Below are 27,744 nucleotides of genomic sequence, written 5' to 3'. Positions count from 1 at the left end.
ATAATTTTCGCTGTGATGTTTGAGATTTCTCCTGGTGCAGTAATAACCCAGTCTGAATTACATTATGTGATACCTGGGGCCAAAGCATTCAAAGTAATTATTTTGCTGAACGACATGTACTCGTGTTTTTTTAATTTTTTAATGAAAAGTTAATATTTGTGAAATTAAAAATGCTGGTACCTTTATTATGGGATGCTGGCCTTTATCGCATATGGACTCACACCTGCCATATGACAGCAGGTAACCAGGGTAGCAGGAGTCACAGGACTCGGGAAGTTTTCCTGTAGGTACATGACAATGTAAAGGGTTAGCCTGATGATTTTCTGTGTTTTTATTACTGTCAAAAAAATGCTTAAAATGCTGTGTCAAACTTTTAATATCACCAGCCACCTTCTTTAATTTAACTTAAAGTTCAAATGTTTGCATTATTCTTTTATAAACAATTTAATCCAGGTACTCAAGGTTGAAGTAGCAAAAACTGCACTCACAGTGGTGTAAAAAAAGGTTTGCCCCCTTCTAAACCTACACGGTGCTGTGTGAAACAATGAGTTCATTTTCAGTTTCTGAAAATAAACTATGTTTCCACACCCAGGCCTGATTACTGCCACAGCTGTTCATCAAGAAATCACTAAATTAGGACCTGGTTGACAAAGTGGAGCAGATCAGAAGATTCTCAAAAGCCGGACATCATGCCGTTTGGCTGGCCCATTAAAATCACTCCACGAGCACAGCAACAACTCATTCAAGAGGTCACAAAAGATCCCAGAACACCATCTACAGAACTGCAGGGCTCACATGACTAAGGTCAGGGTTCATGGCTCCATCATATGAAAGAGACCTGGCTTAAATGGCCTGCACTGCACAGTTCAAAGACAAAAACCACTACTGAGCAAAAGGAATATAAGGGATTGTCTCTTTTGTGCCAGAAAACATCCTGATGATCCCCAAGACTTTTGGGAAAATACTCTGTGGACCTCCAAAAGTTGATTCTGTTCATCTAGACGTGGCGTTTTCAGTGGGAGAAACATTTTGTCACTCATCCAAGTGACTTCTTCAGCCTCAGCTGACTGCAGGTTTCCCCAATCTTATAAACAGTACATTTGCATAATGAGTGAAACCAGCACCACTGAAGGAACAATGGGCTGGTTGATCAACAACCACTGATCAATGGCCATGAGTACCATTCACAGAGAGCTGTGGAATGGCTGCAATCACAGCATTGTAAGATGGTGACAGATGTACCCTTAGGCCCTCTCCTCGATCCAGAGATGGTCTTTACCTTTTCACGTAAATGGCCTCCTTGACTCCGCACTCAAACCAGCTTTCCTCCCTGTCCAGGATGTGCTCATCCTCATCCTTGAAAGAGTGTCCACTGGCCTGTAGGTGTAAATAGACCACAGAGTCCTGGCCTGACGAGATAGCTCTTCTGTGTTGTGCCATCCGCTTCGCCAGAGGTTGTTTGGTTTCCCTGATGTATGAATCCTGGCAATCCTCCTGGCACTTAACAGCGTACACTATGTTACTCTGTTTGTGTTGGGGGACCCGATCCTTGGGGTGGACCAGTTTTTGGCGCAGCGTGTTTTGAAGCCACAGACACCCGGTGTTTAGAAAAAATGCATCTCAAATGCTCCGATACTCCTGACACGTACGGGATCACTACAGGTTTTCGCTTGGGCAGCAGTTGTCCTTCTCTCCTGGATCGGCTGGAGCTTTCTTTAGGCGCCTTCCCAGCTTTGACAAAAGACCAGCTGGGATAACCACATTTACTCAGGGCCTTCTTGATGTGATGTTCTGGTGTGTCTGTGGGGATGGTGTTTGCTCTGTGCTGTAGCTTAAATACTCATCCGTATGTGTAGGTTTACGGTACACAACAGCTTTTAAATGTCCCCCATTACTGATGGAAATCTCACAGTCTAAGAAGGCTAACCTGCCACTTTTCATATCCTCCCTGGTGAATTTGATGTGTCGGTCCACCGAGTTAATGTGATCCGTGAATTGCGGTAGGTCCTGAGATTTGATTTTCACCCAGGTGTCATCCACATATCTGAACCAATGACTTGGTGGTGTTCCAGGGTAGGATAGCAAAGCCCTCTTTTCCACTTCTTCCATGTACAAATTGGCCAAATGGGTGAAACTGGGGAGCCCATGGCACACCCATGTTTCTGCCTGTAGAACTGACCCTTGCATGTGAAGTAGGTGGAATGAAGACAGTTCCAAAAGCAAACACACTTGGTCGATGCTGAGACTGGTCCTGTTGTTGAGGTTGGGGTCATCCTGTAATCTCTTACACTCTGTGGACCGACAAGACAAAAATTGAACTTTTTGGAAGGTGTGTGTCCCATTCAGGTGGGGCACTTGCTATGGCATGACTTTTAAAAAACCCTGCTCGAAAACCCTCCAGCGTGGCTGAATTACGACAATCCTGCAAAGATGAGTGCGGCAAAATTCCTGCACAGCAGTCACTTGTGGTCTACGTAGGTTTGGAATGTTTCCCTTAATAATAAACACCTTATTTGTTAACTGCATTTTGTGTGTCTTTTTTTGATCTTAAACATTTAAGTGTGACAAACATAAAAAGAAAACAGGAAGGGGGCAGACACTTTTTCACACCACTGTAACTGAATGGCTGCTAATGGCTGGTTTAAGCTGTCCTTTACAGTTTTAAAAAGCATGTTTACAAATTGGCACAAAAATGTTTTTGGCCTTTCTTTTTCACAGCTGTGAGGTGTGTGAGCAGAGTGTGATTTGCATGGTGGGAGTATAAAGAAAAATATAAAAATTCCTCCTCCCCTTCTGATTTTAGTGCTGAATCTTGAAACTGCCTACAGCGCAAAAAACAATCAAATCAGAAACTGACTTTCACTCTCAGCAGTCGTGTTCCTGTGACAGAAAAGATGACACAGCGTAGGGCGAACGATCTGAGCCATTTCTGAGCCAAGCAACTTTTCAGTAAGGTGCCAAGCACTGAGTGAAAACTACCATTAACAAAATAAAAAAGAAATGATTCGGAGTGTCATGTTTTACAGGAGACTCACCCCCCCAAAGGAAAAAAAAAACCTACTACAGCTTCTTATTTAAAATGCTACACTGCAGTTATGCACCAAGGCTGGATGATTCACTCATTGAATCAATCACAGTTAAAACTTTGGTCCATGATGTTGTGAGAATTATTCACTCTCAAACTCGCGAGGGTTAATTATGGCACGTTATTATGTTTATAACAGGGATGTCAAAACAGTTTTTCATTGTCGGCCACATACAGCCCACTCTGATGTTAAGGAGACTGGACCAGTGAAGCTCTCCTTTCTGTCAGTGTAAAGAAGAAGTATATATTTAATCCCCGAGAGAGCATAATTTAAACTGTGTAGTCATTTAATTGTAATCAAAGCTGCTAAGCTTGTGACAATACAGTTAAAAGTCCAAAATGTATACCTTCCGGCTTTCAAAAGCCAGTCAGTGGGCTGGATTAGAGTCTTTGCCTGGCTGATTCTGCCACCTGGGCCTTATTTTTGACACACATACACTAACTGCAGTAGTAAATAATTCATAGTTTAACAGGCTTCATAGTATATATGGCAACACTGGTTTCTTTACATTTTTTTACTTTATTTTTTATCATCTCACTCATTAAAAGTGATATATGATATCATTTTTAGTGGGCAGCATTTACATAGATGCTAATTACTCCTCACATTTGCTTATTGAAGTAGAGTGTCCTCTGTTGCATTTTAATGTAATTAAGTGACAAATACCATCACCTGCTGTGCAGTTAATTGTACTATTAACAAGAAGTCTGTGCTTCAGTTGTGGTGAATAAAATTCTAACATTTTATTTGTAGTCAGATTAAAAAGCAGGTGTCTGTGTCTGTGGGTGCAGCTTGCTAACCACTGCTTAAATAAACAGGTGATGTCTGGGTGGCTTTACATCTTTAATGTACAGTCTGTGATCTACAGTACTATACATATGTCTGTAACATTTTTAATGTTACTTTCACCACATTTCATAGTCTCCAATGATTATATAGCTATTGACATGGAGAAAAAATAGTATAATCAAAATATTATGAGTGTGTGTGTGTGTGTGTGTGTGTGTGTGTGTATGCAATACATGAAGCTTTTCCTGACACTTGTACCTGAGCAGGTTCTGCAGCTGGCGTGGCAGTGCTCGCAGGTCCTGTGCACAGTGTCATGGTAGTATCCTTGAGGGCATGAGGCGAGACAACGGCCTTGTTTCCGCAAATAAATGAGGCCCGGAGCGCAGCTCAGGCAGTCGTTCTCCTCATCGCTAATACACTCACCACAACTGGGGTCACACTTTTCACACATTCTTGAGGCAGTGTTTCCATAGTGACTAGAGGATGGACAGATGGTCAAAAGTTATCACAGACTGCATTCAATTAAAAGAAATGAGATTAGAGCTTTGCTATTCCTCAAAGGAAATATCTTTACTCAGACTCACATTTAGCCATAGACATCTATAAATACTAACGTAATAGAGTAGAAAAAGAAAACAAATATTACTCTTGCATTGCTAGGCAATGCTGCATTGTCTGCATGCTGGTCTGTACAGTCTTTATATCCTGTTTGTGTTTTCTGAGTGAGTATTTAGCTGCATATCAGTTTAACGGTACATTAATTTGACTCCTAATCACCGCCTACTCCCTCAAAAATAAAGTATTATTAGCCTTTTATAGGCTATTTAAATGTCTGACCAAATTAGCTTGTACCTCCATATTGCACCCTGTCCATGTAATTAAAGAGCAACGGTTCAGTGTCCGTAACCTATTTGTGTGAATATGCTGATCTTTTTTCGTTAACGGCTACACTGTCTAACTGCATTTAATGTGATAATATGATGGATGAGCAGCAGAAGGACGGGGGGCAGGTTAAACTACCTGTGCTGGCAGGTCTCCACGCATTCTTTGCCCTCTCGAAATAGGTGGGCTTTACATGTGAGGCACTCGTGGTTGTGCTTTCCAACACAGGACTTACAAGAAGCGTGGCAGGGTTCGCATTTCTGCCCAGACTCCTGCTCGTAGTAGCCTGTTGGGCATTGATCCACACAGGTGCCATCTGTACCAACAAACACACGATCACGGGGGCTAAGCAAACATCGCAGATGCCTGACAAGCTTTCCAGGACACACAGCCTTGAGAGAAATCACTAGCTCTACCAAAAAAAAGAAGAAAAAAAAAAGAACTCGACTCACTGAGCAGGAGATGTCTTGGGTTGCAGCTCAGGCAGTGGGTTTTGCCAGGACCCGAACACCTGTAGCAGTATTTGTGACACGGATGGCATTCCCCGTGCTGGTCTATGTACTGGTGAGGCGAGCACTTACTGGCTGATGGAATGCACTGCCTGTTACCATCCAGCATCTGACCCTCTCTGCAGCTGGTGCAGGAGCTAGCATGAGGTCCAAAGCACGTGAGACATGATGTATTGCAGTCTGGAAACAGAATTAGGAAGTAATTTAGTAGGATAGTATCAATGTTCCATCTCGACTTGATATCTATATCATTTTAATATAGTTTGACACCAAACTATAATCATATTAGGCAGAAGAATAAAAAAAAAAATACCATGCCAGGACTAAGTGCCAAAATATGTTTTACAAGTAAAAGTCCTGCAATGACAATGTTATATAATGTTTTACTTAAGCGTGTCTTTCCATACAGACTCAGACAAATCTGAAAAGGTTCCCCACCTCAGAATCAGATTATTTAATAAAATAACCTTATTTTAACCTTATATACATACATTAAGCCATGTATTGTACTATATATATATATATATATATATATATATACACATATGAAAAATACTGTAAATTTTTCTAAAATACAAGACCTTAGGAACTGCAGAGAGAATAGAGAGAAAACCCCAACAATCAGATGACCCTCTATGTACAAGCAGTTAGTGGCGACAGTGGGAAAGAAAAACTCCCTTTTAACAGAAAGAAACCTCAGAACCAGGCTCAGGGAGGGGCTGCCATCTGCAGAGGCAGAAGAAGCTTGGGGCTTGAGTTTGGGAGACAAATACTCTCTCTCTTTTTAAATTATGAGTAAAATGTTGCTCTTTTGTTTATTTCTCTTTTGATAAAGCTCAGAGTTATAGATCAGATGACCCTGAACCGTCCTTGAGTCTTCTCTCCTCATCTATTTGCATGCCACTGTTCTTTGTTTTTCTCTCTTGTGAAGTTCTGCTAAAGTCTGTTTGTTGTTTATCATCTCTCTGTGCTCTTCTCTCCTCTCTTCCCTTTCCCCTTACCCCCCCCCCCCCTCCCCCCTCCAGCCGGTCACAGCAGATGGCCACCCTCCCACCCTGAGCTTGGTGCTGCTGGAGGTTTCTTCCTTTTAAAGGGACTTTTTTTTTGTTTTGTTTTTCGCCCGTCTGCCACCAAGTGCTTGCTGAAGGGGGGATTATTGGATAATTGGGTTTCTATCTATAACGCTGTTATCTTTATACTTAAAATACAGAGTGCCTTTAGATGACTAATGTCATTTAAGCTGATCTGGTGCTCTGTACATTTCATTAAATATAATGGTTTCCACATATTTGGTTCTCAAGCTACAGGATGACCCTTGAAAACATTTTCAGCAACAAAATTAAACTCTGTCCATTTCACCGCACAGCAGACACAGGTACATGCAAGTGGATGCATTTCCGTTGGCAGCTACTTTAAGCAGCAACAAAAGAGGGCATCGCCTACAACATTTTTGCACTTCTGTGTTTTTGAATAGCAAAATCAGAGCGGTGTGTCTTTCTCGAGGGAACTGTCTTTGGCATCTCTCTGCTGTTTTCAAGGTTTGACAGCTGCCTGTTAACCATCTCAGAAGCGCTGCTATTTCAGTCGGGAAACACGCTCAGGCATAGCAGAGAATATAATTGAGAAAATGTATGAAGGGCGCTCTACAGGACAGAAAATACAGCATCAACTTCAGGAGCGATGGGGTTGTCTTTGTCATGCTTTGAACGACTGACGGTCAGAGTGTATAAGAAGAAATAAAAACATAAAGGGGCACGACTTTATGCTGCTGAGGGGAGTCGATCAAATCAAATCAGTCCTGCTCACAAAAAACAAGACAGACGATTTGTGTTTTCTGCTGTGTGATAAATGTCGTACCTTTACAGTCTCCTGTTATACCATCCATAAAGGTATGGGAGGGACACGCTCCAAGACACGCCCCGTTGTGCAGGGTGGCCTCTGCGTCCGTGCAGGCGTCACAGTCGTTGCTGTTTGGCCCGTCGCACAAAGCGCAGTCCAGGTGGCACTGCAAACACCTCCCTTGCTCTTTGTCCTCAAAGAACCTCTCCGGACAGTCCAGCATGCACAGGCCCTCGTGGAGAAAGTGATACTCCTCACAGCCTGTGCCAAGAACACTCGTAAATGCAGGAAGGATTTACTGCATGCATAAGGATCAGAGCCCTGTCATCAGTGCTGGATGTACTCTAACAGTTTTTTTTTCAACATGTGAAGACAAGCAAATCAGCAACTGTTATTCAACAGACAAAGATCAATGTTATCAGCCATGGTTTGGTCCGTATTCAACTGATTCTCCCGTTTAAGTGTTCATGTTTTGCCCGTGTTTCGTTTATGTGCGTTTTGTGTATCAAGGCTCAGGTTGGTTACACCTGTGTTCATTATTTGTACCTATTCTCTGGGTATTTATAGCCCCGCCTCTCCCTCAGTCTCATCAGTCTGTCGGCTGCTTCTATTTTTGCACGTGAGGCGCGGCACAGCTGGAATACACAAACCAGGGTCTGATGAGGACACTGCACCCACTAGTCCTTTGTGTTCACAACTCATTTTAGCCTTTTAGGGTGATCAAATGTGCGATCCAATGCCTGCCCTTCAACATCTGTTCTATGATAAAATAATTTAAAAAAGGTACATCTTGTGACATTGTGCTATGCTGTAAATTCCATTAAAAGTAGAACTGTGTTGTCATGAGCCCTGTTCATTAAACAGGAGGCTTTAACAAAACAATAGAAAGATGATGGAGCTGTGTCACGTGTCAAGATTAATTGATCACTTTAAAATGATGGCTCTGACGCGAGGATGCCTCTCCTCGTGTCTCTTTCTCTCCTCCCAAATCTCTGTGAGGAGCACGAGGAGAGGAGGTGAGGAACCTGAGAAATGAGAAGAAGGCATCCACAGATACACAGAGTCTAAACCTTGTACATGTTGCCCTTAGAAAATTTGTTTGAAAAGGTTTCAAGTAAGCTTATTGTGTGCTTGAATTATTATTTTTATTTCTGACATGAGTTTAACACATCTGGGAGCAAGTCTAATTCTATCAGCCTTATTCTGTCAGGGTTGCCGCTGATGGGGTTACAGCTTTTAAGTGACACAGCATTGTTTGCCACCTTTCTTTCCTGGCATTTAATTGGCATTATAGAGCGAGATTCCTGCCTCGCTTACTGACAGCAGCACATGAAACAGACACACATTCATAGAGCTCTTAAAAAAAGAGAGAGAGAAAAAAACAATCAAACATACCGTACAGTGCTATTCCTCGCTCACATACTGCTGCTTTGGCTGCAGCCAGTGTGTTGCTTTTAATTTAGGTCTTTTGCTTACTGCCAACAGACTTTGTCCGTGGTTTGCGACTGGTCGTGCTAGCAACACTGCTTTCTTCATGTGCACAAGCTGTGCATGAGCTCACAGACAGATTTGTGCAATGGCTGAGCTGGATTGCTGGTGTTAGGGTAAGTGAAACTCTGAGTATGCTAAATTTTTTGATACAAACGATTAATCATTTGGAGTCATATTTCTGATCATCAGCTGATTAAAAGTGCAATGTACCCACATTTTTACCTCTGTTTTGGTCTCCACCATCTACTGAGTTCAGTTCTCAACAGATAACTAAACTACTTTGCTATTTAGTCAACTTTGGGGTGACTTGGTGAAATCGAAACAGCTATAAAACTCTATAAAGTTGCATAGGAAAAAAAGACAATGTTGGGGTAGAGGTAATTAATGATTGTTTGTCTGAGAGATGACACAAAAACTACCTTCTATCTTCTATAAAATCAAAGGTTTTGGCAGCTGGTCTGGAGCATTCAGATGTGTGTTAACACACGACAAGCAGGAAAGTCTACAGCAACAAAAATGACCTTAGAGAAGCAATTGTTGCTGCCCATCATTCAGGGAAGGGCTGTAAAGCCCTTTCCAAACAACTTCAAGTGCATCACTCTGCATCGAGAAGGATCATTCACAAATGGAAAAAACATTCAACACAGTTGCCAATCCTCCCAGGAGTGGATGCTGCAGCAAATTTACCCGAAGGTCAGACTGTGCAACACTCAGACAAAATACAAAAAAACTTGATAGGCCATGCAACAGGACAATGATCCCAAGCACAGCAGCACATCTACAAAAAATGACTGAAAAGGATGAGAATATAAAGCACCTTGAGCTATATAAGTAAAACTGAATTGGATCCCGGTGTTGCAATAGTTCGGCCAAAAACCACATCTCAACTGAAATTTGATGACAGAAACATAAACAAACCCTAATAAATGAAAGCAACAATGTAATGTAAATTTCTCCACAACAATGTGAGAGACTGATACAGCTATATGGAAAATTATTCACTCTTTATTATGAAGTTTTTTTTAAATTATGCCCCGATAAATAAAACATTCAACTTAAAGGTGGTGCACTTTTTTTCCCATGTGATTGCACAAATCAACCTGGGGGAATTGTGACGATGTGTTTGAAATTGTACTGCACTCCAATAGTTATTTAAAGTATTGAACTAAATGGCAACCCCATAGTAATGCTTTAGGAAAAAATAAATGCTTATAGTTGTAAAGAACATGCTGTACAGGAATCATTCTCTGCGGCCTGCTGGAGCGGGAGGGCTAGGTGGAGTTGGCCGTCCGACTGCGGTCTGGAGTGTGGGGCCTCCCTGCTGCTACGGAGTCGGGGTGGTCTGCCTCTCCCCACCGCAGGGAAAAGGGTAACACCACCTGGGTCTGGGTGCAGTTCCCCCCTCCAGGGGCAAGGGTACCTAGACCCGGTTTGTAGAGTACGCTTGGGGAGTGTGATCGTGTGTACAGCGTCTCTTTATGTCTGTCTCCACGTTGGTTGAGTGTGGAGTGAGTGCATATGAGAGCATGAGGGTGGGAATGGATGTTTGTGTCTGTGTGTGCCTGTATGTCTGTGTCTATATGTCAGGTTGGGTATCAGACGCCACCTCTCTGGGGACATCTTAGGCCCTCCAAGGTTTGGAGGCCTTTCTCCACCTACCACCACTTCCCCTGCCGGTGGCGGACTCCCTCAGGTGTCGGTGTGTTGGTGGTTCTTTGTGTCTGGGGGTGGGCGTCCAGGTACACACCGGCTCACTCCTTGGCGGCCGCTTATCGGGGCCTGGAGCCTGGGGCTCGCTCGGGCCCCTTCGGGGGTGGGGTGCCCCCGGCCTCTCGGCCTGGGGCTCGGTCACTCAGGCACAGCTGGCGGCCGGCGGAGCTCACGGGCGCGTCACTGCAACTCCCCCTGGCTTCTGCTCCGCGGCTGCTGAGTGAACCCTCATCTGGGACTCTCCTCAGCTCTTACTGGGACAGTGGCGCGGCTGCCCCTCTGTTGGTCTTCCACGGTTTCTTGTGTTCTGGGGGCCTCTGGATGTCTGGAGTTTTGATCTCCTCCATACCTGCTTCACACCCTGGAGGACGGGGCTGTGGCCCCCCCACACTCCCTAGCAGATCGTTACATGGAGAAACCTTTGGAATACAAGCGCGCTGATCCACACAGGTATGCACACGGGTGTTCACTGCTCGTAGACCCAAATTACACCTTTCTTGGTTGCTACTTCGAAGCACATCTGTCCTGCGTGCTGCACAACAACATTGAATATTTAGTATTTACTGCTGTTTACACTTAGCTAGATTAATGCGATGGTGTTGTGTTTAGTATGTTGCTTTGTTTTTTGTTTTTTTTGTCTTTTTTTGCTTGTTTTCTATTCTTCTCTCAACAGGTGATCCAGGAGATTTTTATTTTTTTTTCTCCCCCCCTTTCTCACTGTCCCTCTCCCCTTCTGTTTTTCCTTTCCTTCCTCTTTCTTTCTCCCTTTCCTATCTCTCACTCATGTCTGTCCCGTCTGTAACATCTGAAAATAAAATATAATAAATAATAAAAACAAAGATCGACCAAATGGACCAATACGGCAATGCCACGATGATCCATTTGGCAAAGTAAATCCATTGGGTATCCTTGTTGGTCTTCAGACAACAATTCTGATGGCTAAAGAACCAAATGGGACAGGCGAAAGAAAAAAAAAAAAAAAAAAAGGAATCATGCATAATGCTTGCTGTGTTGTAATGCTGCTGGTAATCATATGGAGTCAGTCATGTTTGCTGACAAAAGAATAGTAAAAGCACAGAAAGAGCTAAAAGCGGAAGACTGAAAAAGCTCCTACAGCTGAATTTGTCGTAGTTTGCATTGCATTTCAGTACCTGTGCAAACGCCGAGTGGGTCGCACTCCTGGCAGGCTGAGGGGCAGGGTTGGCATTCTCTCTCCTGCACAGTGTGTGCTGGAGGACACTTGTCTACACACTGGTGCTTGTGTAGGAGAAGAGGTTCTTCACAGCTGAGGCAGTGGGTAGCATTCCTCGCACAAGATGCACAGCCAGGTGCACAGCTATGACAAACCTGGCCTGCAGGAAAGCCCCTATTGGAAGCAACACAGAGCTTGATGGACAGGTAGAAAACGCAGGGCAGCACACTTAAAATATACTTTCCATTAGGTTTGTATTTATTCTGTTATTCGCTTTGTTCTTGCTGCAAACCATGTAGGAATAACATGTACTGGTAAAGGAGGCCACTTAGCAAATAGTAAAAAAAGGTCACATGGTCAGAAAGTTTAAATGAAGCTTCATAGCTTGGAGCTTCAGCAAGATCAATATAGGGTTCTGGCTTTAAGTACATAAAAAATTTAATAGAACATCACGTAGGAAATGTCAAAATCACAGGCATCTTCTGACATTTATTTTTGGCTCGCCAGAAGACGTGCCTCAAACATCTTGTGTGACATTTAGAAGATAGCAGCAATAGGATCGACCTCCTGACCTCACACACTCTTGAACACACTGCCCATCCTGTAGGAACAACTGAGCTTTGCGAGCACTCTGGCAGCGGATGCAGTGCTGAGCGTCCACACACTGCAAACAACCTGCAGGGCACGCCTCGCACACACCGCTCAGCTGACTGGCAATGAAGCCCCCCGGACACTTTAACACACATGTTTGCTGCGTGGTCAAAAATCGCCCTGAAGGACAAATAACAAAAGATGAACGTCATCATTGTTAGCTCAGAGCTCAGACAGCAAGCTGCTGAGGTCTGAAACAGCTTAAAAACAATAAACCAGTGACAAACCTTTTGCACATTTTGTACATTGGTTCTTCTCCGGTCCAGCGCAGGACTCACAGGATGGGTGGCAGTCCTCGCACTCCCCATCTGGAGGGCAACAACACTACAATCATCATAAAGTGTCATCTAACAACACAACACATAACAGACGCAAACTGACCCAGAACCAGGTGTATTTTGTTATTCTGCCCGAAAAACTTCATTCATGTACTGAAAGTGTTTGTTAACAAAATTACGTTTTAATCACTTGAAACCTCAGAGAATGGTTGCCAATCTTCTTATAGACTCATTGGACAGTTTATTAGGCTTACTCGCTAGTACTGGGCTGGACACTTGACCAGCAACAATGCTCAAACAGGCTACAGCACTTCTCAGTAATGAAGGTGAACTCAGTCTGGGACCAACAAGCATGACGCATTCAAAGTGACTTAAAACAGCTTTCTTCCCCATTCTGATGCTTAGTTTGACCTTCAGCAGGTCATCTTGACCGTCTATATATGCCTAAATCCACCGAGTTGCAGATTTGATATCTGCTTTAATAAGCAGTTACAGATATTTAAACATGTGTAGATGTGTACCTAAAAGTGGCCAACAAGTGTATGCGCTGGAAGCTAGAATATTGCGTTTAGTCTAATTCAAACAGTTTATATATTATATAAAACTTGAGCTACCAGCTTATTAGCACAACTGGGTGACTTGGTGAAACTGAAACAGCTACCATCTTTGAAGCTGGTGAGGCTAACACTGTCCAAACTCTTAAAACATCTACAAAGATGTTTTAATTCAATAGATTTTTAGGTCATGTCTGAACAGTAAAAATGTCAAAATATTACTATTTACTGTCAGTGACTTCTACAGTTCTCATCCCAATTTCCTGGAAACTTTTATACTATTTGACAGACCCAGCAAATCTGTGTTCTGTGGTCAGTTTGTATGCTTAGTAATCTTTCATAGCTTCTACTTTTGACTGAAATGCCTCGATCACAACATCCCACATAGCAAAATTGGTATGGCCCGGATCTGGACCACACAATGTGCTTACACATGGCCCACATACCGCAAAGAATGACGGCCCTTTGGTGGCCCAGATCTGGTTTGCCAGAGGTGGCCCACACATGGGCCAGCACAAGGCCAGTTGCAGAGACACTGGTGGTCCTGTGCTGGCCCATGTGTTGATTACCTCTGGCAAACCTGGTTTGGGCCACCAAAGGGCCGTCATTCTTTGCGGTATGTGGGCCATGTGTAAGTTGTGTGCAGCCACGGGCCAGTTGCAGACACACTGCTGGCCCTGTGCTGGCCCAGAACAGTTTCAGCTCTGGCCTCCGATGTCAGCCTAATGTGTACCTTAATAAAGCCATGTAATTACAACATGTGCCGGAACATAATAGCGCAAAAGTAACATGACAACACTCTGTTCAGACAGTGAATGGACTGATTCTTATATAGCGCTTTCTACTCTCGTGGATTACTCAAAGTACTCTATACAACATTCACCCAATCACACACTTTGTCTAAACTGAGTGCTTCCTAACTACATTCATACATATTCACACTCTTGACATGCAGACTGAAGGAACCAGGGATTGAACCACTAAGCTTCCGATCAGTAGGTGACCTGTTCTACCTCCTGAACTACAGCCACCCAGTGGTAAACATGAGTAAACCCTCACTAGGTTTTGGATAAAGTGTACACTCAGAAACCTGCATTTGAAACGTTGGCTACTATAGCAGTATAGTATTGCAACATGGCATTTGGGTCTTCTAACTAAAATAGGAAAATAGGAACACATAGGAACATCACTGCCTGACCTGGCCCACGTCTGGTTTACACTCTGCCATGACATCAGTCAGTCAGAAGTGCCAGCTTGATGCCAGGTCCAGGCCAGACCTGTTTTCTATGAGGCATGCCATCACCTAAACAGTGCCATCTATGCCAGGCCTGGCCCATATCTGGATGACATACCATTTACCATGCTAGAAGTCAGCCAGAGGTGCCGGCTACAGTTCACACAAAGTGGGGAAAAACTAATTCCAACATAATCATGGATAAACCCTTACTTGTCCTTTTGCTTTTTATTTAGATTCAACAGATGATACATTACTCATCTGTCTAACTTATCTAAGCTATCGAAGACTTAAAACCTAAAACGAGTACTCATTTGAAACTTAAATTGAGCTTTGTCACTGCTCAGATTTAAAGTTTGAGAATAACTTTATTTCCCCGTGCTCGTTTTCAATCTTTGTATTAACCTATGCACTTTTCTCAGAGTTATTTAAGTTTCTAATAATTAAGATGTCTTGCCTCAAACTAATTACCATACATTGTTTAAGGTCTGTCAAACTAATTTGCGAAGGGAATAAAATGTTCAACGCACACAATCAATTATTTCTAATTCTGTGTCTGGCTGACATGCATTCTGTTTTTGGGTACTTAAGTTGGTACAGAGTTCAGGGACAGTGGCACACAGACCAATTACCCTCCAAGATTTCTTTTCTGCTCCTGTGAAAGTGCCCAAATCCCTGATTCATTATGGGCAGACAGATGGATTAGTGGAATACAAGTATTAGTCTCACCGCTGAGAAAGGTCTTAATGGGACAGACCTCATGGTCAGACACACACTCTCCATTTTCTAGCGCCTTTCCCTCCTCACACAACAGACAGTCCTCGTCCTCGGGGCCGCTACATGTCACACAGTCCCAGTGACACTCCTCGCAGTTATTGGAGTCTTCATCGCCGTAGAAACCATCCGGACATTCTGAAACGCACTTCCCCTCTGAGGAAAAAAAAACGTAGCCTCTGATAAGTACTTCATGTGATCCAGGTGGGCAGGCTGCACTTTACATTAAAGCAGCCTTCAGCAGTTTCACACATCAGTTTAAAAAGTTTAGAATTACTAAAATACTAAATTACCCAAAGACAGTATCACTATGTATTAATATAATTAATAATATATTAATATATGAAAAAACAAGTCATTTGCATTGGTTTTTAACGATTGCTCTAATAAATGACTAACCATCTGTGAGAAAAAAATTATTTTTACTGAAGACTGGGAGGACTGGTGAGGTCCAACTGGTCCTTTGTGGATTATCCATGTTATCTTAAAGCTTTTCTTTCTTTTCTAACTTTCAAAAATTCTAAAATCTGGCCATAGGTGTTTCTTTGTCACCCTGCAACAGATTGGTGACTTGTCCAGGGTGTACTCTGATTCTTGCCCTATGTCAGCTGGGATTGTCACCCTCCATCACACCATTCATGGGCCTGAGCTGGATAACCGGAAGAAAATGGATCTTATTCATCTTCCAGCTGCTCCCTTTACGAGTCACAGCAGATCACCTGCCTCTCCCTAGAATCCTCTTCTGTCAGACCAACCATCTACATAGCCTCCTTCACTATACTGGATCTAAGAAATGGATGGATATGCCATTTTTATAAAATAATATTTCAGTTTTTGTTTGCTTGTGCACTAATTGACCTATCCAGTTACTTGCCTATTATATTTTCTATCTAGATAGTTATAATACTAAAGCATTTAATGGCACGCATCACAAAAATCCATCTAATCTCATGCTTTACTCTTAAAAAATGATTTCATATGTCATTGCAAATAAAATGATGACAGGGTCTCTGTCCATGCTGATAACTTATAGCACTTCAATAACGATGATGTAAATAATCCTTTACAAACTCCAAAAATATTTATCTCCAAAATTGCTGATGTAAGTAATTTAATTACATGAAGGTTCCATATAATTCTGTTACATACTTACAATGTAAAAATGTTACATTTAATGGAATCTGGTCGAATGGGTTAGGAAAATATTCTTTGAGTGTAGCTTCACGTCTTACCCAACGAGGGCAAATTACCTAATAAGAAGAGGTCGCTCTCACACCAGTAGCACTCGTGTTCATCGCAGCTCACGCAGTTGTCGTCACACGGAATGCAGGTCATTTCTTCTTCTACGCTGTACGTCTTAGCTGGGCAGTTTTTGTAGCAGCCATCCTGGAAACTGACGACAAAAAGCAACGGTTGATGTTTGCATCACACACAAACATGAACTCTACTCTCACTGCCAGCGGAGGTCTTTTGCATTAGCTCAGAGATTAAATGAAAGAGAAAAGTGAGCCCAGAATGGCGAGATCACACACGGTGAGAGCGAGGCACACAGCCTTACTTGTAAAAGCCCTCAATGCAGGACAGACAATGCCTGGGGTTATCTGTCAAAAGCAGACAAAAAAAAAGAAAAAGAAAAATTCAGTCGCCTTTTTTTTTTTAAGGGGACCTTAAGGGGGCGGGGACACCTTAATTTTTTTCCACTGTGGGCGACATTCATTTGGGAAAACTTTATTATGGCTACTGGGTCATGACTTACACAGGACACACTTCTTGCAGCCTTGCTCGCAGGCCATGCAGTCGTCATAATCTGGGTCTTCCACCTCACCTGAGAAAGGAGACAGAGAGCGGAGGGTGAGAGCGCGAGGTCAGTGTGGACAGGTGTGAAACAACGCTCCTTAAACACTCCTCAACATGCAACCTTGCTTACCTTCCCCACACTCCAGCTTAACACAGGATCCATCAGAGACATAGTAGGAGGCGTTACACTTCAGGCAGTGGTTGGGGCCTGTGCAGAGTCGGCAGTGGTCTACACAGGGCTCGCAGGTCCTCTGCTTGGTGTGGTAGAAAGCCTCAGGACAGGCGTCCAGACACATGCCTTTATAGAGGTAACGCTCCACCTTAAACTTATCTGGAGAATAAACAGCAATTTCACTAGAAAGCCACGTCTGTAGTTAGGTTTGAGGCCATTTCTTTAAGAGAATGGTGAATGGACTAAGCATTAATCTGTGGCTGGGGTTTGGGGAAGGCCTCAGTGAGGACTGCCTGCGGCTCACGGGGCCTCCAGATGGATTCATGAAGAGTGTGAGAAACAATAAAGACAGAGTCAGGGAGGGTGGCGCATGAAAATGAGGATGAACCCGTTTGTACACCTGTACATGGTGTGCACCATGCCTCTCACTTCATGACAGCTGGGATAGGCTCCAGCCTAAATCTCAAAGTTTTAGTGTAGCCCTTGGGGAGTTTGTGGCTTTATATTTACAAAATATAATTTTTCCTTCCTTTTCATCTTTTTAATGTCTCAGCCAGTTTTCCATTCACATACTGCACACACCACGTCACACTGAGCTACTCATTTCGTACTCACCGGTGTCACAGCTCGTGCAGTTGGCTGGCCCCGCGTCCACACACGTGGCACAGGTGTGGTCGCACAGGTGACACCGGCCACCCGACTGGTACTTCCCACTGGCGCATCCCACCACACAGCGGCCCTCATCCAGAGCCCTGCAGCAGGCAACATCAACATCACAAAATCAACACATATGAATTATAAGTATGTAAATGAGCTGAACTCATTTAAATCCCAGCGTGTACCATATGGTGCATTTACACAGATGTAGCTGGATGTGCCGACAAAGGGAGGAGGAGAAGAAAGGGTGGGAATGTTGGCTGAAATGTGGGTAATGTGGGAGTCTTCTTTTTTTGACATTTTATCCATGAGGAGCATCAGGGAGACATCTGGTCAGCAACATGACAACAATAGCCACGAGCTGTATGCTTCATTCATGACAAGAAATGGAGTCCTTTTACAGATGCTATCTCCCTCACAGAGCTCCCTCCAATCATGGAGTCAGAACTTGGATAACAGGAACAGAAAGGGTGATAGGATGATGCTTATCATTAAGTAATTAAGTGTTAAGGTACAGTTTCCTTGAGACCATAAACGGCACATTTTGTGCTTTATTTATATTTTGCCCCAAGTGGGCAGCTTGGGTGGAGTACATCTGTAGTTTGTGAGGGCTGCCTGAACCCAGAGTTAGTCAGTTTGCAGTGGCACCTCTCAGGTTGAAGCTTTGAAACAGACACGTTCTTTTTTTGTGCTATTTTTACGTTAAAATAAAAAGAAATAATTATTTATCGAGAGGTTTGATGGGGATATATATATATATATATATATATATATATATATATATATATATATATATATATATATATATAATCACCCTGTCATAAGTGTTTCAGCTGTATACCAAGGCTTATTTCATCGTATTACATAGAAAGAATCAATGTCGTACTAGCTTGCAAACAATGGCAATAACAATTCATCAGGGAAATATTATTTCAGGCTCACACCCAGCGAAATATCATGTATTATAGAGAAACAGTGGCATGCACTCAATCTAAAACAGTCAAGTCCAGCTCACTGTGAAGAAATACAGCTGATGCAGTCTTCGCTTTGCGGCCCTGTGCACTTCAGGCACGTTGCGTGGCACGCGTGGCACTCCCCGTTACTGTCCTGGTACTCTCCTGTTAGACAGAAAGCAGGAGAAGCACACTGACTCAGAAATGAATAACCATCTGAGGTGCAGAGGTGGTTTTCATGTGCCACGGCTGAATGACTGCTGGTTTAACAAAAAAAATCTGAATGACTCAGAGATGCGAATGCATATTTCATGCTAAACTGACACATATTAATGGATTTTGCTTCTGTGTTAAATATCATTTAAATTTATGAACCAAACGTGTCAAGAATAAAATGTGGAAGACGGCCGACCGACCGTCCGTGCACTCGGTGTCAGCAGCACACGCTCCCCTCTGCAGGCTGTGACCGCTGGAACAGCTGCTGCAGTTCCATCGGCTCGGCCCCACACAGGTGAGACAGCTGGCGTCACACCTGAAGAGAGGAGCACAGAGAGTGAACAAGTGAACCCTTCACACAAAAATCCTGACCACACAAAACACACACAGAAAAAATAACTAAACCCCACTCCATACAGGCGCACAGCAACAACAAACATGAGTGCCAAAACAAGCACAAACACACGTGGAAGCCAACCACCAGAATAAGGCCTGCCACCAGCAGATAAACAAACCTCCCACACCTGAACACACACCAGTGAGCTCACCTCCTACATATCCTGTGCCCATCAGCTATCTCTGGGTTTGGTTCTGTGGCGTAGAAGCCAGCACTGCAGGAGGACACGCACCTCCACTCCTCCATCAAGTAGCCTTCTGCACAAGTGTTGCATGCCTCAACACCTGCACCTGGTGCAGCATGAGGAGAACACACACACACACACACTTAACTGGATTACTGGATAAAGGACATAAAGGAGCAATGGGGCGTGAAAAGCGCTATATAAATCCAATCCATTATTATTATTATTATTAATGCAAACGGCAGCAGTAAAAACCAAAACCAAAATGTGACTTTTGACCCCCGCTCTCACCTGCACAGGTAGCGCAGGCCTGGTGACAAGGCTTGCACGTGACTTCCTGCGGGTCATGGTAGAATCCGGCTGCGCAGCTCCGCTGGCACCGGTTCCCCTGTAGACTAGAGAGGATGGAGCGAGCATGTGGCACCGTGACACACACAGTCAATCATGTGACACCAAAACGGATGAGTCACTGCTTTCATCCCACAGCAACACCACCACAAACACTCGGTGAACTGAGTCAGTGAAAGCTTTATTCCGGAAACTTCGAACTCTTTGTCCGAGATGTTTTGTCCTTTCAAGTAGCAATACAGCAAAGCGTCGATTAAGATAAACTTATCTTTCTAGAAATGTTATGATTCTGCTGAGGGTTTGTGTGTGTGTTTGCTCGCGTGTGTGAGGAGAATCAATATTCTCAGAGGCTTAGGGGAGAAGGAGTGGTGTTTACCGAGCAGTTAATTTGAGCATCATCAGAGAGTTTGTTTCACCTTGTGTGTGGTTTGCATTCTGTGCAGATGCTGTAGGAGGTGCACTTCAAGCAGTTTTCACTGCACTTTCTGCACATGTTTGCATCTGTGGGGAAATCAAACAATACGCATGGAGTATACACATCAGAGCCATTAATCAATCTTACTCACATACCTTCAACTGCAGTTATGTCAACTGACTATTCATTAGTGCAGCTGCATTCAAACCGCTCCTCTGTAACCCAGTCAAGGATTTTTTTTCTTCTGTCGCATTAATTTAATCACAAAAAATTTCACAAAACAGAACCAACCGTGGTCGAGGTAGTAGTTTTCCCCACAGATCGCTGTGCAGGTATTGGTCCCCTCAGTCAGGTGATGGCCAGGCTGACAGGAAGTGCACTGGTCACTCCGACTTCCAGTGCAGCTCTCACAGGAGGCATAGCACCTCTTACAACGCCGACGGTCACCCCAGAATCCCCTGGGACATCCTGATACGCACAACCTATCGGACAGCCATGAACCAGAGGACACAGAGGACGAGAGGTGTTGCTATTGATTCGGAGTGGAAAAAATTATATTGCGGGTCAATTTTTGAGATGAGGACACACTCAAATAAAAACTATTTTTCACCCTCAATAAGCATGAAGCAATAATTTTGACTGAAATAAAACTGAAATACGTAGAATCAAAGATTTATTTATTCAAGTAATTAATAATTAAGAAAATGTGCTTGCTATAAACTGAATGTATACAAATGGAGTTATCTTAATTTGACCAGATTCCATTAAACGGAAATTTAACATTGTATTATGTAACAAAATTACATGGAAAATGTACATGGAAATAAATTAGATAATTTAATTTGAACAAATATTTGTTTTTAGTACAATGAAAAGCAAAAGTAATTCATAAAACCCCAAAACTACCAAGGACAGAATTACCAGACCCCTGATGCTCAGCCATGTGTCCTTTTTGCTGGATAACAGCCTGAAGTTTTCAGCAAATCTCACACTCCTCTCCTGAGCAACCCCAGCCCATTCTTCTTTGGCGAGTCTCTCAAGCTCCTCCAGATTTCATGATCTTGTGGCACCGACCTGGAGCTACAGATTTTCAGATCTGTCAGGCTCTGTGCAGACCAGTCAGTAACCGTCACTTTGGTCTCCTAGGGGTAGTCCTTCACCAGGCCCGACACATGTTTTGAGTCATTGTCATGTTAAAAAACAGCAATGATGCAGACCCAGTTTTGCTGCTGACTACTTGAGGTTTTCTTCCAAGATGGTCAAACATCCTTCTTTCTTTGTAACTTCTTCCACCTTGATGAGATTCCCAGTTCCAGACACACTGAAGCACCTCCTGCCACCATGTTTTAACTGTCAGGATGGTATTCTTTTGGTTGTTTGCCTCTCTTGTCTTTCTCCAAACATAAGCAACATCTATGTGGCCAAAGAGCTCAAGTATCAACTAGAGATGGCACGATACCACTTTTTTATGTCCGATACCGATATCATAAATTTGGATATCTGCCGATACCGATATGAATCCGATATAGTGTTTTTTAGTCAACAAAACTGTTTTTTAAATATCTTGCTGCATTTTGTATAAGTTCATACTCAAGTTTAAAACAACAACTACACTAAAGCTATTCTGTTATACCTGTATGCAAAAAAAAAATATTTCATAGTTCAGCAATACTGATCAATCTAATAAACTTGAACCTACACCATCCTCCCTATTCTGGTATTTTAAAGAGTATTTAGCATAAATATTAAGCAACCTAACTAATAGGGTTCCAACTCCCAGCAACAACAAAAATAAATAAATAAAAAATAGGGAACCACCCCTCACGCTCCACCTCATGATGCTTAATCGACGTAATCAACCTTAATTTGATGCAGTGTGAAAAAAAATGCACAGAAATCAATTATTTTTCAAGAAATATTAAATAGATTCAACATCTTTCTTCAACAAAATTGCAGACTGCACAGATGGTACCTTCCCAAAGGAAAAAGTACTATAGCTTACTAGGATATTTATATTAGACTTAATAGTCACTATATACAGTAATTGACTTCTATTCATTTTACATCAAATTAAAACTTTGGGTGTCAGATAATTATTTATTAAAAGCTAGACATTTTAAATGAGAATAAGAAAGAAAAGTATGTCTTTGTGCCCCCTTTTCCCTGTTCATGCCCTATCGGCCCCCCTGGCTAAACTTTGCTAGATCCGCCCCTGCACAGTTACCAGCCGTCAGCTACGTAGAAAAAGATCCTCGAGTAGAAAGTAATATTAAATACATTCTAACAACAGCTGATCAAGCTTAAACGTGCTGCTGTTGTTCAGCCGCTGGTTTCCTCTTTCTGGTGCAAAGTGGGCCAAAAACAAACAAGAGACACTGACTCGCACAGAAAAGCCGATCAGCTGATCATTAAGCAGTTTCATGATTGAAGTAGCAGCAAGAAGAGGCAGTCGCTTGTTAAGCTTAACGCAGGAATGCTTTACAAACATTCAGAGATGGACTTACACACTTGCTTTACTTCTCTCGGGATAACTTTGTCGGAGATGAAATGCCGGGTTGCTAGCGAAGCTCCAAATGCTATCCAGACCACCGACAGGTCCCGCATGCCACAGCCGCTCTATCACGTGATGCATACTGCTAACGTTCTGAGGCGAGTTACGGCGTGTTGCAAGTTTTGTGAGGTGCTTTCCTGATATTTAATGGATCGGATTACATTTTTTATTTTTCTCCGATATCCGATCCAGTAATTTAGGTCAGTATCGGACCGATACCGATACGTAATATCGGATCGGTCCATCTCTAGTATCAACTCACCTGACCAAAGGATGCCCGTCCAGTATGTATAGTCTTTCTCCAGGTTGTCCTTAGCATACTTCAGTCTGGCTTGAAGGTTTCTCTTCTGCGGCAGTGAAGTTATTCTTGGTCTGCAACCTCATGGCCCACTCCCGTGCCTAGTTCTAGTCACTGTCCCTTTTGAGACTATAATTCCTGATTTGGCTATTAGTTATTGATTAGAGTCTTTGCAGTTATTCTGGAGTCTCTCGCTAGTTTTCTTTCCAGGATCTTTGAAATATTTTGTTTGCTACATCTGCCAGATGTGTGGCTCTCTTTGAATGACACTCCAGTCACTGACACTCTAGAAAGGCTGTGATAACTTTGCATATCCATAAAATTAAGCTATAAAGTTAAACCACATCAGTGGTTTGTGCTGTGACTCAATGAAAAGGTCAGTTTTTCAGGGAGCTAACAAAAGAATTCATGCTTTTGAAGAAAACCAGTATGTTTAGAAATGCTCTGTCTAAAAAAAACAAAGAAAAACCTAAACTGAGAAATTTTTGACAAAAACATAAAATTTCATAAGGGGGAGGGGCATAGTAATTTTGTCCTCATGTGTAAATTACAATCATAGCCACAGAAACCTGTGAACTTCAACAACGATTTGACACAATATAAAAACCCGACTCATTTTTTAAAAGCATATTGTGTGAGCCACATACTGTGGATCTGCCAATAGCTCTGTGCTGTGTAGTCATGCTAACCTTGTGTTGTTCTTGAACTTGAGAAAAAAGTGCAAGCATGTGACACACTGCTGCGGGCCTGGCCCCTCACAGCCATCATCACTGCATTCTGGGTCGCAGGGTCCTGCAAGGGTGAACACTCGCAAAGTCACAGCAGCATCACGTCACATCACAAGAGAGAAGTTATTCAGACTGCTGATTTTATTCTGTATTTATGTAAGAGCCTGCCACATTAAGCATACACCGCATCCCAGTTCATTAAGCTGCTGACTGAGAGGCCGGAGATAGAACAAGGGAAAGCTTAGTACTATCAAGATGCAGGGTGCATGACTCACCGCTGTATTCTTCGCTATCCGTCGGAATCTCAGCTGATCTGGCTCGCTCGCGGTGCGCAGGATACGGGCGCTCCGCTGTGCCATAAATCACCAGGGACCACTTCTCCAGCACCCCTGTGAAACAGCAGAGAGATAAGAGGCTTTGTCCCGCGAGGCCCAGCCCTGTATTTTAACTGCAGCGAGCCGAGGTTCAGTGCATGTTTCATAATATTGAGACGTTACAAAGAGGAAGAGCAGACCTAGTTTGGAGCCGTCTTTCTTCTGAGAGGGAGTATCCTGGATTTTCAAAGTCCATTCCCCCGCTGCCTGCTCCCCCCAGCAGTGAGCTGTCATGAATTCCCAGTTCTGAAATCCCTCGGTGGAGTTGTCAAGAGGCCTAAACGAAAACATTACATAATCGTGCTCACGCTGCTGCTTCGTCTACTACTCGTTATATGATGATTTAAAGGATGTGTTTCCTAAAGACACAAAAGCAAAATCACCTTAATTTTTTCAGCTTTATCTGAATCAAAGATAGGAAACATGCTTCACTTCAGGAGGGCAAACCGGGTACGTGACAAATCCCTGTGTTGTGTTCTTATTCATGGCTCATAAATACATTACAGCTTCAGCTTTTTGTAAATGATTTATACATTCATATGAAAAAGCAAGCTCATCCCCTAGAAAACGCTATAGAATAAAATAGAAGCAATAAATATTCAGTCCTGTATGAAAGGGCAAATAAGAAAGATGCAGTCCTGTTTTCTAGTCATTTTCACATTTTAAAAAAATCAGTCAATCACATGGAAAAAATCTAATCGTCACAGTCCCTCTTGTCCTCCTGTGCTGACCTGTAATCCATCTTTTCTGCTTCCTGCGTGTTTTTTTCAATCTCTCCTCTCTCTGTGTATGAGTGTGGCCTTACCTGAAAAAGACTTTCAAAGCATATGTTGCTCTAAAAACCTGTATATACCTCTCAGCACTGATGGTACCTATCCAGATGTGCAACCTGCCAATTCCATAGGCGCTGATGCACACCCCATAACTATCAGAGATGCAGGCTTTTGAACTGAGCGCTGATAACAAGCTGGACGGTCTCTCGCCTCTTTAGTCCAGGGGACGCCATGTTCATGTTTTTCAAAAGGAATTTCAATTCATCTGACCACAGAGCAGTTTTCCACTTTGCCTCAGTCCATTTTAAATGAGCTTTGGCTCAGAGAAGACGGGCAACATTTCTGGATCATCTTCACATATGGTTTCTTCTTTAACGGGCATTTGTGGATGGCACAGCAAACTGTTCACAGACATCAATTTCTCCAAGTCTTCCTGAGCCCATGCAGACATTTCCATGACAGCATGATGCCCGTCTTTAATGCCGGGGGGCATCCAATGTGGATTTTGGTCCGTCTCCAGATCCCTGGGAACTTTTGATGATGTCTTCATGATTTTATGTTGAAAATGTTATGTTTATCATCCAATTGTTCCACAATTTGCCTACTAAACCACTCATCTTTACTTCTGAGAGACTGCTTCTGCCATCATGCTACTGACCATTTAGCCTAATTAGTTGTAACAGCTGTTTCTTTTTAGTACAACTTGCTTTTCCATAGTTTTGGTCTTTTTGTACCAACTTTTTTGAGACTTGTTGCTGCCATCACATTCAAAATTGCTGACATAATTCATGAAATAGTAAAATTTCTCAGTTTTAGATGTTTTCTGTGTTCAACTGTGGCTAATATGTGGACTTACAACATCTGTAAATTATTCTGTTTTTATTGAACTTGTACATGACCTCTCGCATTGTTAAAGACTGTTGATTACTTCATCTGCATTAGAGATTTCTTCTGAAAACCTTAATAGATACCTATGGTCAGGTATAAGCCAAGGTCTAAACTGTTCTGTAACACTTGGAAACACTTGGAGGAAAAAAAACTTTAACTTAACTTAAATAGATTTATAAATTATTGTACATAAATTAGTCTGTTGTCTGGAAAATCATTGTGAGGTACTAATTTGAAATAAACAACACTTAATTGTTTTCGACAAGCATATAAAGAAAGACCAGGATTTTTGGAATCACATACACTTCACAGACAAATCACAGACAGAAGGCAAAAAGTGAATTCTGCTCCAGATCGTATCAGCACAGATTAGACTGGAGTCACGTCTAAATGCCCTTTGAGGAAGATTGGGAACAGGCAAGTTAAGAAAGCCCTCAAATATTTTCCAATTAAAGGAATTTTGCATATAAGGCTGGTGAAAAATGCCAAAGACTGTAAACAACGATACAAACCAGCAACAAGGAGGAAATTAAGCCTGTAATGGTAAGGATGTGTTTACTTTTTTCCATGGAATAATATTAGATCTGAGATTTTTCTGTAGTGTCAAAAAATTTGTCTAATTATTTAAGATAAAATAAGCACCATGACTGCTCCTTTATTTCCTATGATGTCACCACAGCACATGGATCCTCATTGATTTGGCACAGATAACTGCCTTGAGGTGACTGTTGTTATGATTTGTTGTTATAAAATTGAATTTTGCACAATGTGTACAAGCTTGTAACCGGGGATTTTTCACGTGTAAGGCAAACACATTAACCACTACACCATAGTCACGCTGCCCATCCATCCATCCATTGTTTTCTGCTTATCCTTGTCAGGGTCACAAGGAGGTTGGAGCCTATCCCAGTCACCATAGGGCAGGAGGCAGGGTACACCCTGGACAGGTCGAGACAGACAACCATTCACAGTCACATTCACTCCTATGGGCAATTTAGAATGACCCATTAACTTAACCCCATTAACTGAGTGTGTAAAACTTGGTTGGGTCTGTGTTTCCACAAGCCCCGCTAGTTTAGAGACTTATTCCTCATGAAGAACGCAAGATATAACAGAACAACCAACTCGCTAACGAGGGAAGTTTGGGTCAGAACCAGCTCTTGGAGCTCACGCTCCTCACCTGACTCCAGCCCAAATCCTTCCAAGAGCAGCTTCCCTCGCAGCTATTTATTGACAAACTGTTACAATACACATCACAGCAAAAGCACCCCCCTCGTAAGACCCCTCTCGGTTACAAAGACAATGTGTGTGTGTATGTGTATGCATGTGCAAGAACATGTGTGTGTGTGTGTGTGTGTGTGTGTGTGTGTGTGTTTGTCTCTGTATGCACGATTTCCTGCTCACCAAAAGGATCATAAAAGCAGGAAGCAACACCACAAGAAACTGATCTGTCAGATAGGATGTATCTGCAATAAAACCTCCCCCAGCACAGAGTGGCTGGAGAGGTGGTCAGAGACAAAGGAATGTCTTGATCCTATAGATTGATCTAAGACTTTACAAATTTAAGAAATACAATGACAACATTCAAGAATTAGACTTAACAGTTACTGTGATCATTAAATGCCATCTTATGTGCTGATTGTTCGATACCAGCTAATACCTTGATGCCGCACTAATTATTACCTTTTAGAAAACAAAGATCAAAAGCGTCATGAAAGTAGAACATGAGCAATTAAAATCATCCCTTTATTTGTATTTTTAAATGGTCGGTGAAGACTTATAGCTTAACACCTCTAGCGGTTGCACAGCAACTGGCTAAATACTCCAGTCTCCTTGCCATCCAGTCACGAACTCTCTGTCTGTTGTTTGGTGCTTCACAGGCGGTGCACTTCAGTTTTTTTTGTTTTTTTTTTAACCTTTTCACTGAAAACAACAGCCCACTCCTGCTTGTAACTTTGCTGGTGAGAGCAGTTAATAGGAAACCAAAACAGTAAGGTTGCAAGT

At 42.6% G+C, this 27,744-nt stretch overlaps 1 protein-coding gene across 4 annotated transcripts in view; it reads right to left on the bottom strand.

Moving 5' to 3' along the window:
- The window catches only part of pcsk5a (proprotein convertase subtilisin/kexin type 5a), a 43,079-nt gene that overhangs the window by 4,488 nt on the left and 10,847 nt on the right, over positions 1 to 27,744 (bottom strand). For all 4 annotated transcript variants that reach the window (XM_082538719.1, XM_082538720.1, XM_082538721.1 and 1 more), the window contains 23 exons: positions 24,220 to 24,356; positions 23,981 to 24,094; positions 23,667 to 23,769; positions 20,420 to 20,610; positions 20,130 to 20,214; positions 19,657 to 19,760; positions 19,333 to 19,471; positions 18,985 to 19,100; positions 18,631 to 18,733; positions 17,574 to 17,710; positions 16,917 to 17,117; positions 16,746 to 16,814; positions 16,548 to 16,590; positions 16,240 to 16,382; positions 14,945 to 15,145; positions 12,377 to 12,457; positions 12,071 to 12,269; positions 11,458 to 11,672; positions 7,124 to 7,366; positions 5,210 to 5,446; positions 4,896 to 5,073; positions 4,134 to 4,351; positions 181 to 281 (listed from right to left, as the gene is read on the bottom strand). In XM_082538719.1, the coding sequence (XP_082394845.1) occupies positions 181 to 281; positions 4,134 to 4,351; positions 4,896 to 5,073; positions 5,210 to 5,446; positions 7,124 to 7,366; positions 11,458 to 11,672; positions 12,071 to 12,269; positions 12,377 to 12,457; positions 14,945 to 15,145; positions 16,240 to 16,382; positions 16,548 to 16,590; positions 16,746 to 16,814; positions 16,917 to 17,117; positions 17,574 to 17,710; positions 18,631 to 18,733; positions 18,985 to 19,100; positions 19,333 to 19,471; positions 19,657 to 19,760; positions 20,130 to 20,214; positions 20,420 to 20,610; positions 23,667 to 23,769; positions 23,981 to 24,094; positions 24,220 to 24,356 (3,358 nt within the window). The remainder of the gene's footprint in view (positions 1 to 180; positions 282 to 4,133; positions 4,352 to 4,895; positions 5,074 to 5,209; positions 5,447 to 7,123; positions 7,367 to 11,457; positions 11,673 to 12,070; positions 12,270 to 12,376; positions 12,458 to 14,944; positions 15,146 to 16,239; positions 16,383 to 16,547; positions 16,591 to 16,745; positions 16,815 to 16,916; positions 17,118 to 17,573; positions 17,711 to 18,630; positions 18,734 to 18,984; positions 19,101 to 19,332; positions 19,472 to 19,656; positions 19,761 to 20,129; positions 20,215 to 20,419; positions 20,611 to 23,666; positions 23,770 to 23,980; positions 24,095 to 24,219; positions 24,357 to 27,744) is intronic.

Source organism: Aulonocara stuartgranti, assembly GCF_965226115.1.
Source record: "Aulonocara stuartgranti genome assembly, chromosome: 7".
NCBI lineage: Eukaryota > Metazoa > Chordata > Actinopteri > Cichliformes > Cichlidae > Aulonocara > Aulonocara stuartgranti.
Note: the sequence above shows the minus strand (reverse complement) of the source record. Positions and strands in the feature narration are given on the sequence as shown.